The following is a 12,868-nucleotide window of genomic DNA, read 5'->3' on the forward strand; positions in this document are numbered from 1 at the left end:
CACCTATCCACCAGATGGCTGCCAATGCAGGAATCTTTTCTAATCTCCCCCCTCAAACCAGGCTGCTGCTCTCCACCCTTTCACTCTCCAGTCAATCAGAATGGTTTCAATGACTACAAAACACCTTCGGAAAGAAAGCTATTTCAAACACATTTTCAAGTATTTCTGCTCTGGTTTGCTTAAGCTGTTTGTTGGGTTTAAGATTTCTATTGTTAAAGCAAACTCTTGTGAAACATCCACATAAGTCTCAAACACCACTGAATGGTCAGCACAAGAACACGCGCCACACTGATGAACATACATTGCTACAGCCACTGTGGTTATGTCACTAGGGAGGGATAAGACACCCGAGGGCTTCTTGTTCCTTATTCTGCCACATACTTCCTATGTGACAACTGGCACATTTAATCTCTCTGTCATAAGACAAGCAGCTGCACAGAAATAACTGTCACAGGGAAAAGGATAGAGTATTTTCAGCATGTGAAGTGCTCAGATACTACAGTGGCACAGGAAAGACAAAAGAAGAATGATAGCACAGGAGGTGCAAGTGGAAATCAGCAGAAAAAAGCAGAATGTTCTATGTCCTAAGCAAAGTGTGCTGTGAAGGCAAAGACAATCTAGATTATTTTGGACCAAGAGGCATACATTTTAGAAATTACTAATAGAAGCTCTCTTTTAAAAGGATAGAAAGTTATTTTCAAGGACAGTGAAGAACATTATCTTACCAAATATTCCCTAGATAAAGCCTCACCAACTCTTCCTACTGCTTCTATTACGCTCCCTTTCCATATATGATGGCATCATTTCAAACTAGCAGCATACAGCTTAAGCTGCATAATTTTACACGTTTCCTTGCCCAGCCACCTTCTGGAGGAGATCTGACAACTGCCTACCTTGTGGCACATGCGGTTAACATGCCACGGATCAACCACTTACATGGCAGAATGGACGCTCCATCCCAGTGTCAGCGGCAGCCTAGTGTTTTCCGTACAGTGTGAAAGCAGGGTCAAGTATCTTGGAATAACCACCTGCTGCCCGACTTTATGATTGAGAGACAATGCTACATTGAAGCTGTATCGTTTCAGATGAAGAATCAGGACCCTGGGAGAGATATGGAACAAATATTAATTTCAAGACAGAAGACAGAGAAATCCCATTCAAAATCCAAGTAGCTCTGTTTGCAAAATGCATTCACCCGAGTCTAAAACACATTGTTACTCCAGGATGGTAGGGAAGCACTACCCATCTCTTATCGAGCAAGAGACAGGTAATTACTCCCCTGTGGATCACTCAACTTTCTGCAAGGTGCAGAGTGCAGACTCTGCCAGCTGAAGAGGCTTTCTGCTTTGGTCTGCATCACCTTGCTCTTCAGGCAAGCACAGGCAAGCAGCAGCTCTTACCAAACTCCTTATTTCTGCTACGCGGTGAGAGGTAGTAAACAACCAAAATATTATAATTATAGGCCAGAATGCTGGTATATTACTCCCAGATATTTAAGACTGCGATGGAGAGATCACACAGCTGCCCAAAACCGATGAGGAACTATGCCCAGTGCAAGATGTTTTCTCTGTCCTGACGCTTTCACTTTGAAAGAGCTTTTTAACACAAGAGCATAAAGAGCCTGAAAAGGCCTCCTTACACTGAGTCTTTTCCCTCATGCTGCACTTCATACTGTCTATTCAGTTCATGCAGATGTATCATCACTTCTGTTGTGCTAATATTCAAAAAAACTTTGCCAAAGGTTTTGCAGCGCTTTCACAAATACGCTATTTAACAAAACTCAAGCTAACTATCGAGTTACTGGGTTCGGTATGTGTATACCTGGGACAAGGACACAAGCCAGACAAAGTTATCCAAAAGACTTTTCAATGCTGTACATCCCATGAGAACATGATCTCTGCCTCCACGCACTTCCACTCTAAATAATGAGCTAAACCTAACCACGAGGTCAGAGACTACTGAGTGTGCCATTAGCTCTCAAAGTGTTTGCTTCTTCCTTAAAGTGCTATCCTTGCCGAGTCAGAAAACAGGTATCAGCATGGGAAGAATTAATTGATCAAAGCAAAACTCTCTATATACCTTCTGGCACTAAATGCCTCCAACTCAGCCCTGCCCACCAGGTCAGCTCAGCACAAAATATTAAACTTCCAGGATATATTTACTGTTCCCGCTTCCCTCACATCCCAGAAACCTCAAGAAAAGGGGAAGAGGAAAACTCAGCCCTCCTTGTGTAGTGATAGGGAAGAAGAAAGAAGTGTTAAAAAGGGTGCCTGAGAGCTTCTTTAGAGGGAAACTGAAGAACAGCATGAAGACTACTGTCCACATGTGCATCTCTCTCATATGTCGACCACTGTACGTGCTGTCCTGCGCATTTTCCCAGCTTTATTCTTCACAGCACTTTTGTTTGCACTTTTGTAACATGTGCTTCCAGGAAAAAGAGGAACAGACATCAACATTTACCTGGGAAGCCTGTTGAACTTGTGTGTGACAACAGCAGACTTTCCATTGCACTTCTCACAGGAATACTCGATCTCCTCTGCCTGTTTAAGAGAACAGAAAAATGACTAGTGGAACAAAAGATACATCAAACTGATCTCAGCAGAAAACACATCACTTTTGGCTGTCATGGAAGCTCTTCAAAACAGCAGTTACACTTAAAATTAAAATCACCTTCAATGTGACCTAACAAGAGGGCATCTGATAAGAGGACAGGGAGCAGAGCTTACACATTGATGACATCCACTAACATATGTGGATTTTTTTCCTGCAAGTCTATTGCAGGCTAGTGAATTAGCCACAGTTGAGAAAAATTAGCTTCCAAAGAGAAGGAACAATCTTGTAAGGTTTAGTTTTCATTCCCATATACAGGCGTGGGTTTTCTTTCATCATAAGCTTTGAATAAGTTTTCTCTCTCTTGTTCAAAACCTCAACTTTGCTCTGGAAAAGCTATCCTCATCTAAACTTGCCAAGGATATGCTGAACCAGAGCACACTTTTGAACATACTTTTGAAGCATCACTGTGCTGAAATTACATGACTTAGCCATCAAACATTTCTACAGCCATTTTCTTTAAGTGAGGCCAAATGACCACTATAATTAAGACTTTTTTTTTAAATTATAAGACCTCCACCAGCTTTTAGAAGAATAAGCACGTCAATTATTCTGCTGAAAACACTATCTGTAAATGGAGAAAAAACACAAGTCTGCCTCAAGGTATGGCAAAACACATCACTGATTCACAGATGTAAGGCTCATTTTTAGCTTTCAGAAATCTCATGTTGAAGCTCTACTTACAAGATGAGCATCCACATACTACAGCTATTTTTTTAATTATTGTATCTGCATGACCTTTTTCTTCCATGCTAATTTAAGGCAGTACATAAGCTGCTGAAACGCCCTCACCCAGGAGAGGAAGCAGCAATTCCTGAGCAATTATCTCAACCTGCTCGCCTCCCTTCTCTCCTTTGTATTTGTTTATGCCTCAAGTCTTCCATCACAAAATGGGGAAGTTTACCTATTTCACAGCAGTATTGAAAGGATCAGTTAATGCCTGCACAGCATTTTACGACAAAACATACTGTATATTGTTAATGTACAAGCCCCCAAAATGCAAAGTTAATTATTTCATATGCCTGCAATCACTGTCATAGAAACTAACAATCAGCTATACAATAAAGATTTCCATGTGGCACATAACCTACACATACTCCACAGTGAATAAAACAACTCCCCCAAAAATATGTACCCGAAAAAAGAGATCAAGGGAATCTTGGATCGATCGGGAAGGCAACAATTTCTTTCTTCGAGGAAGGTCAATGGAGAGGTCATTAAACTGTTCACGTTTAGTGACTGTTTCACCACACCTAGAAAAGAAACATGTTTATGTAAGTCTAACAAAAAATATATATGAAATTAATAGCAACTTACATTTTTTAGGCTAAAGTAACTTCCCAGTAAACATATGCCTCTTGATCAATCTATTTTTGCTTAAAATTGAACTGTCTGAAGCTTATGACAAAGTTGAATTTTGGGATTTCACTTTGATGCTTCAGAAGTTGAAAGAAACATTTGTTTAAGGGCAAGAACAAAAAAACCACAGACTGCTTTGGAGAGGCAAGGGATCAGGTATACAGGAAATCAAAGTGACTGCTATGCATCTGAACACGTCTTCTTCATTTAGCATTCTTAGGAAAAAAGAAGTGAGTCTAGCCCCGAAGAACGGAAAGACTAGAAATACTTTCAAACTGTTTTTAGGAAGAAAATCCTTTTAAGAAAATCCTTAAAAACAAAAAACTCAAACCAACCAACCAACCAAAAAAACCCCACCAAAACCAAGCAAACAAAACCAACAACAACAAAAAAAAACCCAAAACCAAAAAAACCAAAAACACAACAAAAAAAACCCCACAAAAACAAAACAAACAAACAAATCCCACAAAACCTCAATTTTCTTACACTATTTTTTGGGAAGAAAACTAAAAAAAAAAGACAAAAAAAGAAAAAAAAAGACCCTATAATAATTTTTCTTCACTAATTATTAGCTGCATGCAAGTTACTTGTAATTATTTTAGGGAACTAACGCAGTACACACAAAGTAATATTCCCAAATATCTGTGTTCATGAAAACTCTGTGGCATGCAAGCATTCAGAGTGGCAATCTGCTGCACAGGTCATACACAATAAATGCCCAGACACAGAATCAGCGAATCAACTAGGTCAGAAGAGAGTTGATTCTCCTGGTTGACATACTAGTCGACATCTTTTTCTGCAATAGCCTACAGAGATAGAAGAAAATGCCACTCTCTGGAAGCCCTTAGAAAGAACAAATTAAAATCGTGGCTTCCCATTCTTTTAAGAGATAACATTACTGGGCTGAAACCCCCTTTTCTCTCTATTCTCATACAACCAGTACACAAAAAACAAAGCACAGAGGCTTTCCACTGGATATGTAATGAGGAACCAGATGGTATGAGACTGTTCAAAGAAGGTCTGTAGCAGCAGACAGCATCGTGTGAGGTTTACAGAATTCTTAGACCATAAAATATTTTCTAAATATCTATCTTTGCAACACACATAGTTCTAGTTCTAACCTGCAGATGAAGTCACATAAGACAGGAACACTTAAGCGTCATTTAAGGTGAGGATGAGAAAAGCTCTCAAGCATACTTACATTTTGCAAATGATAGAATGTTGAACCTCAAACTCTAAGTTACTGATAACTGGACACGTATAAACTTTGGTGGCTGAGACGTCATCAGAAGCCCGTCCAGGTGAGTTCTCCTCATTCGGGACTGGCTCGCTCTTCCAAGTTTTGTTTAACTTTTCCATGTCTTCCTTCAGCTGATCCAGGCACTGGCTCAAGAACTCATGTGCATCCTACAAACAGGGTAAACTCAAAGTGATTCTGTACAACTCCACTCAGTACCTTTCTCTCAAAACACACACAGACTGGGGAAATTGTATTTTAGTTCATTGCATTCAGCAATACTGAGGCAGCTCTGCTCTAAAAAACAGCAGGCAGTCATTGTCATTCAGCCAAAAGCTCAAGTCACTGTCAAATAGAGCTGAAGCTTGACAGGCGTTCAGTGCAGTCCAAACACTGAAAAAATTACACATAACTGTTTCTAGTCAATATGGTACTTACGTTTTGCATGTACCCAGAAAATCTCTCTGCAGTAGCTGAAATGGCACTTTTCACTTTCTTGAGCAGCTCCTTCTTAACCTCAGGGCTGCAGACATCCTTTTTAGCAAGCAGATGGGCAAAACGTCTGGAGAAGTCAATGCAATGAAACACTAATTGGCTTTCTGGGACTTCAGAGAAGCAAAATAAAACTCACGATACCTCATTTTAAGTGTCTCTAAAAGCTTTTGTCCTGTGGTAAGTGGCTAAGTGGTTCTGTATGAAAATTTATCATATATAATTAACCTTTTCCATTTCAAGTATTTTGAAGTCTCCTTGAGGCCATCATTGGAACAGGACCCAAATGAACAAAAAAAAAAATTCATAACCTTTTAAGGTAAAGAGTCTTAAAGTTCTAGAAACTTATTTCTGCTATACTTTTTACAACAAGGAAAAAAAAAAACCAACACAGTGTTTTTTGAAAACATCTGTACTGATAGGAGACAAAAAATAAAAAAAAATCACATGGCACCAAAATAACTAACACAAAATCATTAAATTCAATTTGCATGGTCAGACTAGTTTCTATTTTTTTCCACTTTGCCACTAGAAATGCAGAAGATATAAAATTCGGCCTGTAACTCAGCACTGCAATTTTTAAGAGCCTACTTCCTATTTCTAAATTAAATTTAGGATTTCTTTTATTATCTATGCATGCAAATTACCCTCTACAAAGGTGCTTCGGTATTACAAAATTAATTTCTCAGTAATGACAAAAAACATCTTTCCCAGAAAAGTGAATTTTACCTGATAAGGGCATTAAGCGGAATTTTTTTCCATGGGATACCCTGCTTGAGCAAATCGTTAGCAAAAGACTGAATTGAAAACAAGGACTGTAGAATGGCATTCATGTAGCAGGTGTTTCCCAAGTTCGAAAATCTGAGGGGAAAAAAAAAGAAGACTGAACATGGTACCTGTGTCAATGTATAAACATGCCAGTGTTAAACATAGCACTACCAACATGCACAACATTCACTCTAGCCACTTCCCAGGGTTTCTTATTGGAGCTGTCCTCCTGCCTGTGAGGCTAAACAGAAAACTCATGGGAGGTGGCATTTATCAGGAAAGAACCAATGAGTTTCTACAATCAAAATTTAAAAAACAGTGTGCATATACATAAAATAGAGAAATTAATAATGAAATTGTATGAGAGGAACATGAATTAACTGAAATTATTATATCTCTAAAATTCTCAGGAAGTGAATTCAAGAATACCTATTTTCCAAACTAGGAAAAGTATTCCCTGTCTCAGTGACCATTAGTTTAATAATTTTTTTTCCTATTAAATAATTCTAACAAGAACGTACATGTTCTGATGATCCAAGTGTGCATGTTAAAGAAAATTAAATTTACCCTTGTAATTGTTGTTGAGGATGGGTGGAAAGGGGCACTCGGGGTTTGTTCCACCCTGTGTAATCTTGGTTAGATCTCATTTTTTTAACAGAAAGAGGAGCAGGCTGAGAAAGAAATCCCAGGCTTCTTTTGGCTGAAGGGGTCTGGCCGGATACACTAGACCTGAAAACATAAAAAGGATAAGAAGTGTAAGATTTCTAATGCTCTTCCTTAAATAGCTATAGTCCATGACACTGGAATTGTATCACTATAGAAGACAAGGACTGGTAAGGCCGCACAAGACAACTGACATGTATCATAATGCAAAAGAGGTGTGAGAGAGGGAACTTTTCCTGATACTTAATACTTTCTTTGGTTAAATTTCCTTACATCCACAGGTGTGCATGTAGCATAACCAAGTCTTTTATCACAGAATTGCAGAATGGTTCAGGTTGGAAGGGACCTTAAAGATCACCCAGTTCCAACCCCCTGCCACGGGCAGGGACACCTTCCCCTAGACAGGTTGCTCAAAGCCTGCCTCATCCATCCCAGCCTTCAAGATAATCTTTGTCTTTAAGATAACAGTTAACAAAACAATTCTCCACACTGTATGATGAGAGGAAGAATGATCATGTAGCATGAGATCACCTCTCCTAAGATATGCTTAAAATTCACATCTGGGCCAGAGTCTTTATTTTTCAGCCTCTTGCAATCTAATCACCTGGTCCTTCATGTATAAAGCATGGACAATGCTTCTTTTCTTTCTTGATCCTGTATCTCATCTATCTAGGACAGAGACCAACAGTCTGATTGTGCAGTGTCTAACACAGAAAAATTCCAACCTCAGTAGGATTCAGTATTATACTGAATATTATACAGTTCCATACCATGTAGCTACTTGGGAAAATAAAGCAAGGATTCAGTCTAAAGCTCCAGAGTTTATATAGAATTTGAACTATCTAGAGCTTAGATACATCTGGATCAGTCATTCACAACGACTGTAACAGACCTGGGTGATTTTAGAAAGTCTGACTATTGCAAGCAGTAACTAGAGTTTGAAGATGTAACTAGAGCAATTGTAGCCACATCGAGTAAAAATGAAGTGTGTGTATATCTATATTTACACATACACCCCCCCATTTTATGCATATAACCTATATACCATGAGATAAACACCCAGGAAACTGGAGATCTTAATTCCTGGGAAAGAACTGTCATTGAGAGTTCATGCTAGTGAATCAGTCCTACCTGTCCAGGGTGGAACTGCCAGTGGAGTACTCTTTTGATGCAGACCGACTACTATAAAAGGACGATGACTGCAGTGGTAAAATACCTTGAAAGACAGAAAGAGAGGCAGGTCATTTTGTTCCAGGTAACTCAGCTATTTATACAACTAATTTAAAATTATTTAGGTTCTAAAATCCTCAAATACCGTTTTACAGAATTAGTTGGGAAAGTACTAAACACACATACTTAGTAAATATTAATCATATGTAATTAAAGACATGCTGGAGTTTTACTTGAATTTAATACCATAATCTCCATCAAATCCAAATTGCTATATGAAACATTAAAGAGTCATTGAATGGTCTAAACTATCTGAAAGATATCAACCTCTTGTTCTGATACACAAGATACACGTAACTGAAAACTCACAAATGATTTCTAATATGATGTCTCAAAATTCAAGGTAAGTATGCAGAAGTGGAAATAGTTTCTCTTCCTACTCCAAATTCCACAGTAAATTACTATATGCTTGAGGCAAAAAACGATTGTTTCATTGTCCTGATATCATTGTGTCAGATCCTGAGACCTTAATGCCTCAGATGGTGCCACATTAAAAAAAGTCCTCAAGAGTCAAAAAGCCACCTATTATGGTGAATCACAGTGTAATTTAGTTTGGATCATAAGAATTTGCTTCTATCCCAGCTTGAAGTGGTTTGAAGCATGTGACTTTCAAAACTGCATATATATGAAGTGCACAATACTGTTGCCTGACTTTGCAGGTACATACTCATAAATTCTAATTTTGACCCTAAAGAGCAAACCAGATTTTCACTCAGAGACATTCACCTTACTGGCTCCTCCAGCAACATATTTGTGCCATCAGAGCTGCACTAGAAGAGGAATGCATTCAGCAACATTTCTCATAAGAACAGTATCTTGAATGAATTCCCCTTTATGGGGAAAGGGGCTCAGTATCTACTAGTAGAAATGAAGAATGATGCTGCTTACTAGCTTATGTACATACTGTCAGTATTTCTGTATTGTCTATAAAACCTTGTCACACATCAGTATCCAACAGAACTTTGGTACAAATAGAATGAAAGTCCTGGCCCTAAATACTTCCCCCTCTAAGTTCTGGGGAAAAGACAGAGAAGTAAAAGCAACTGGTACACATTTTCAGCACAAAAAAGCCCCAGCCTACAATTCATGTGGGCACTAACAGCAAAGGAGAGCTTTAAAAATAAACAAAAAAAAGCAAGCAAAAAGGAAATCCTGAGGCGTTTACAGGAATCCCCTTCCGAGGGGAAGGGCAGTTTGGAGCAAAATTTGAAGCTGCTTGTTGAATTTTCAAACAAGCTGGCACATGGGCTGGCATCAGCACCCAAGCATAAAGGTCAGGGTCATGCTAGAGCAAGACAAGCTTCAAAAACGAAGGCAAGTTGTTTGCATCTCACATATAGCTCTATAGAAAGCCTGAAAGTTAATGGCACAGGGAAAGCAGATGAGGAAAACCACCCCTGCAGCAACTTTCTAAACTAATACCAAAGTGTTAAAATAGAACTGGTCAAAGCCAGGTATCATTTGGCTTTACTTTCAGTTTTTTTACCTGATGTCCTATTTTCTTCTGCCTGCTTCAGATTTAACTGTTTCTCTCTGCTACTGTTCAAGTACTTCCATGCTGGATCACTCAAGGCTTTATTATTCCTACAGACAAACAAGAGTTTGTTGTCAGTGCAGTTATAAAAGATACAGGATATTCCTGCTCGATATTTACAATTTGTTTAAAGCATTTCTCTCCTATTACCTTTAACACTTGACTATGGAACAGTTGAACTTTACTTGCAGATCAGGTTAACCTATTTCTTTAAACAAGCCTTCTTAGTTATGTTTAAATGTGATTTCAACCACACGGAGCTTATTCTCCAAATGGCAATTTCCCCTTTACGAATTTTGTTTTGAAAAGGGTCAAAGAAGTTCAATAAAGAGGATACCTACTGCTATACATGTATAGCACATATGATAGCTCGGACTAGACCGACAGAAGAAAGATGACAAAAATCACACGTGCCTCTTCCCGTAAGTCAACTGCAAGAATAGGTTGTATTTCCCTCATTAATCCTGAATGCAAACCCCATTATCAAGCACCCAGTATGTTAACAAGTTCACTAGTGGTTGGCCTGTACCACGTTGCTGAGACCGGAAATACCTAAGCATTCTTTTCAGAAAAAAATGCCTTTACAAATGAATGAAGAGTTTAAAATCAGGAACTAGAAACCACAGTTACTTACGTTGAAGAATCATTCTCTTTGGGATAATCTTCACTCATTTCTGAACCAGGAGGTTGTGTCCTTTTCCTCTTTTCACTGATGACAGAAAATTTTTGAAGTGGTCATTCTCTCAGAAAGGCTAGCAAGTGATTCTCTTCCAACTGAACAGAACTCCTCAATGTTTTCTGTGCATTTTGCACCTATCTCCCACAATCTCCACTTTTATAGCATACAGAGAACAATTTGGTCTGCCCAGCTCTTAAGTTGTTCATAAAGCTCTAGTGCCAGTACCAGCCAGAAGCCAGAAAAACACTTATTAACATCCTGCTAAAAGTAACAGTAAAACTAGAGGAAGAAGCATATTCCCTTCTTACTCCTAGGTGTACCACATTCCACCCACAGCTCTACATAGAACTAAAGTTTAACATTATCATAGTAAGAGGATAACGCTCCTACCGATTCTCCAACAAGCCCGTTCTGTGGGGGACTGAGGACGCAGGAGATGCTGAGATGTTCACCCTGTTGCTAGGTGTTCCAGTTCCAGAGGAATTCTTAACGGACGCTCTTGGGGGGGTACCCAGTACCTTGCGCAATGCATTTTCCTCCTTACTTTCCATGGCCACCCTTTTGGGAGGACTCTACAAAACCCAAGTGGAGGGGGCAGGGACAAAACCGAAACAGTGAAAAACAGAATCAACTCAGTTGGAAAAGACCTTTAAGATCATCAAGTCCAACCTCTACCCCAGGACTGCCGAGTCCACCATTAAACCACATCACTAAGGGCCTCATCTACACAGTTTCTGAACACTCCTAGGGATGTTAATTCTACCACTTCCCTTGGAAGCCTGTTTCAACATGACTACTAGTCTAATCTAACCTTTATGCCACTGCTTTACTTGCTACAGTGTAGCATCCAAAACCAGAAAAATGTTACTTGTAATAGATTGAGTTTAACACCAATTAGACACAGGTAAAACTTTGATTATATGGACTCAAGGCATAAACATGAAACTCTACTGCAGTAATCAATTTCCCTTCTCATTTTCCAACACTAAGCCAGTTAAACTTTAGTTTTTAAAAATCTCCTTCATGTTCATTGACATTAAAAATCTCAGGGCATGATTTCTATCTATCCCCAGATCAATCCTAGGGAGTGGGTATTAAAAAAAAAGCCATATTAAAACCCACATAATTAGAACAGTGCCCTAACAGCCTTGGGCAAGCGAGTGCCACATGTAATGCAATGGAAAGAGCCAAGTTGACTAAGGAATGTTGGTCAATTTTAGACTTGAAACCTAAACATGTCTAATCTTACCACTGTATACAGAGCCTTGGAGTTTTTGCTGTGATATTGCCTTTAAGCAACAAGCAAAATTTGTTTTGGGACAACATCAAAAATATCCTCCCTCAGGGTGGTAATACAGGTATATTCACAGAGACAAAGTAAATTAAAGCTAGTAGATACATCATGAAATCTGCATTATGCAGGGAGAAAACGAAGAATAAAAACATTTTGAATGAAAAACACTTGGGGGGGAATATCTGCAAAATTTACACAAAAAATCTGAGCAGAATGCTACAAATTCAGTGACTTTATTCTGATGCCAAATCAGGTCAGTGGCTTTTTTATATATATACATATTTGGCTGAAGTCTGCTAAACTCAGTAAGATCTATGCTGACTGTAACAAGTTCAGCTGCTATGTAAGGTATTCAGTATGAACAGAGATGTTCACAACTATGTGAGAAGCAAGCCTTAATCACGTATTTTCCCCTCTATTTCTGCTGCTTCTCTGCCCGACTGACAGCTCAGCACGAAGAACATATTCTGTCTTCCACAGCCAGACACTGACCTTTCTTATTCATATATTCATACTGAATATATGACTCCTCATGAGCAAGATACAGCATCGCCAACCACCCTGTATACATCTACTCCAAGCCCTCTAGATCACAAAGACTTTGGATGCAAAGTAGGTATTTACAGTGCTATTACAGCATACATTAAGAGAATGAGAAAAGGAAATGAATGAAAGAAAATTAGAGGAGAGGAAAAATTTGAACAATTAAACAAACCTGGTTCTCTATGTAAGAGAATTGCCTGTTAACTTCCTTCTGTGTGGTCCTGCTGCCCAGCACACCTCCAAAGCTGCCAGATCCCTGAGAGGGTTTTCCAACTGACAGGAAAAGTACACAACATTTTATTTGTCTGTCATTTAACCAATTGGCATTCTTATTTGTAAGATGCTATTTAGCTGGAGCTGCTTTTGGAAGGGACACGCTAGATTTCTTGCCAACAGACAGTACGATATTCTGCGGGCACAGACATAAGCACATATTTATGGGTATCCCTTATATTGGTC

General features: G+C 38.9%; 1 protein-coding gene across 4 annotated transcripts in view; it reads right to left on the reverse strand.

The window, feature by feature from the left end:
* USP37 (ubiquitin specific peptidase 37) overlaps nucleotides 1–12,868 on the reverse strand; it is a 36,916-nt gene that overhangs the window by 18,791 nt on the left and 5,257 nt on the right. For all 4 annotated transcript variants that reach the window (XR_003991353.1, XM_030485478.1, XM_030485476.1 and 1 more), the window contains 12 exons: nucleotides 12,582–12,682; nucleotides 10,963–11,144; nucleotides 10,528–10,602; nucleotides 9,846–9,943; nucleotides 8,261–8,345; nucleotides 7,034–7,195; nucleotides 6,428–6,559; nucleotides 5,645–5,768; nucleotides 5,171–5,376; nucleotides 3,746–3,863; nucleotides 2,461–2,540; nucleotides 937–1,101 (listed from right to left, as the gene is read on the reverse strand). Coding sequence is in view for 3 of the 4 variants with exons in the window: in XM_030485478.1 (XP_030341338.1) it covers nucleotides 937–1,101; nucleotides 2,461–2,540; nucleotides 3,746–3,863; nucleotides 5,171–5,376; nucleotides 5,645–5,768; nucleotides 6,428–6,559; nucleotides 7,034–7,195; nucleotides 8,261–8,345; nucleotides 9,846–9,943; nucleotides 10,528–10,602; nucleotides 10,963–11,144; nucleotides 12,582–12,682 (1,528 nt within the window). In the remaining variant the exon portion in view is untranslated. The remainder of the gene's footprint in view (nucleotides 1–936; nucleotides 1,102–2,460; nucleotides 2,541–3,745; nucleotides 3,864–5,170; nucleotides 5,377–5,644; nucleotides 5,769–6,427; nucleotides 6,560–7,033; nucleotides 7,196–8,260; nucleotides 8,346–9,845; nucleotides 9,944–10,527; nucleotides 10,603–10,962; nucleotides 11,145–12,581; nucleotides 12,683–12,868) is intronic.

The sequence above is a fragment of the Strigops habroptila genome, chromosome 5 (assembly GCF_004027225.2).
Source record: "Strigops habroptila isolate Jane chromosome 5, bStrHab1.2.pri, whole genome shotgun sequence".
In the NCBI taxonomy this organism is placed as follows: domain Eukaryota; kingdom Metazoa; phylum Chordata; class Aves; order Psittaciformes; family Psittacidae; genus Strigops; species Strigops habroptila.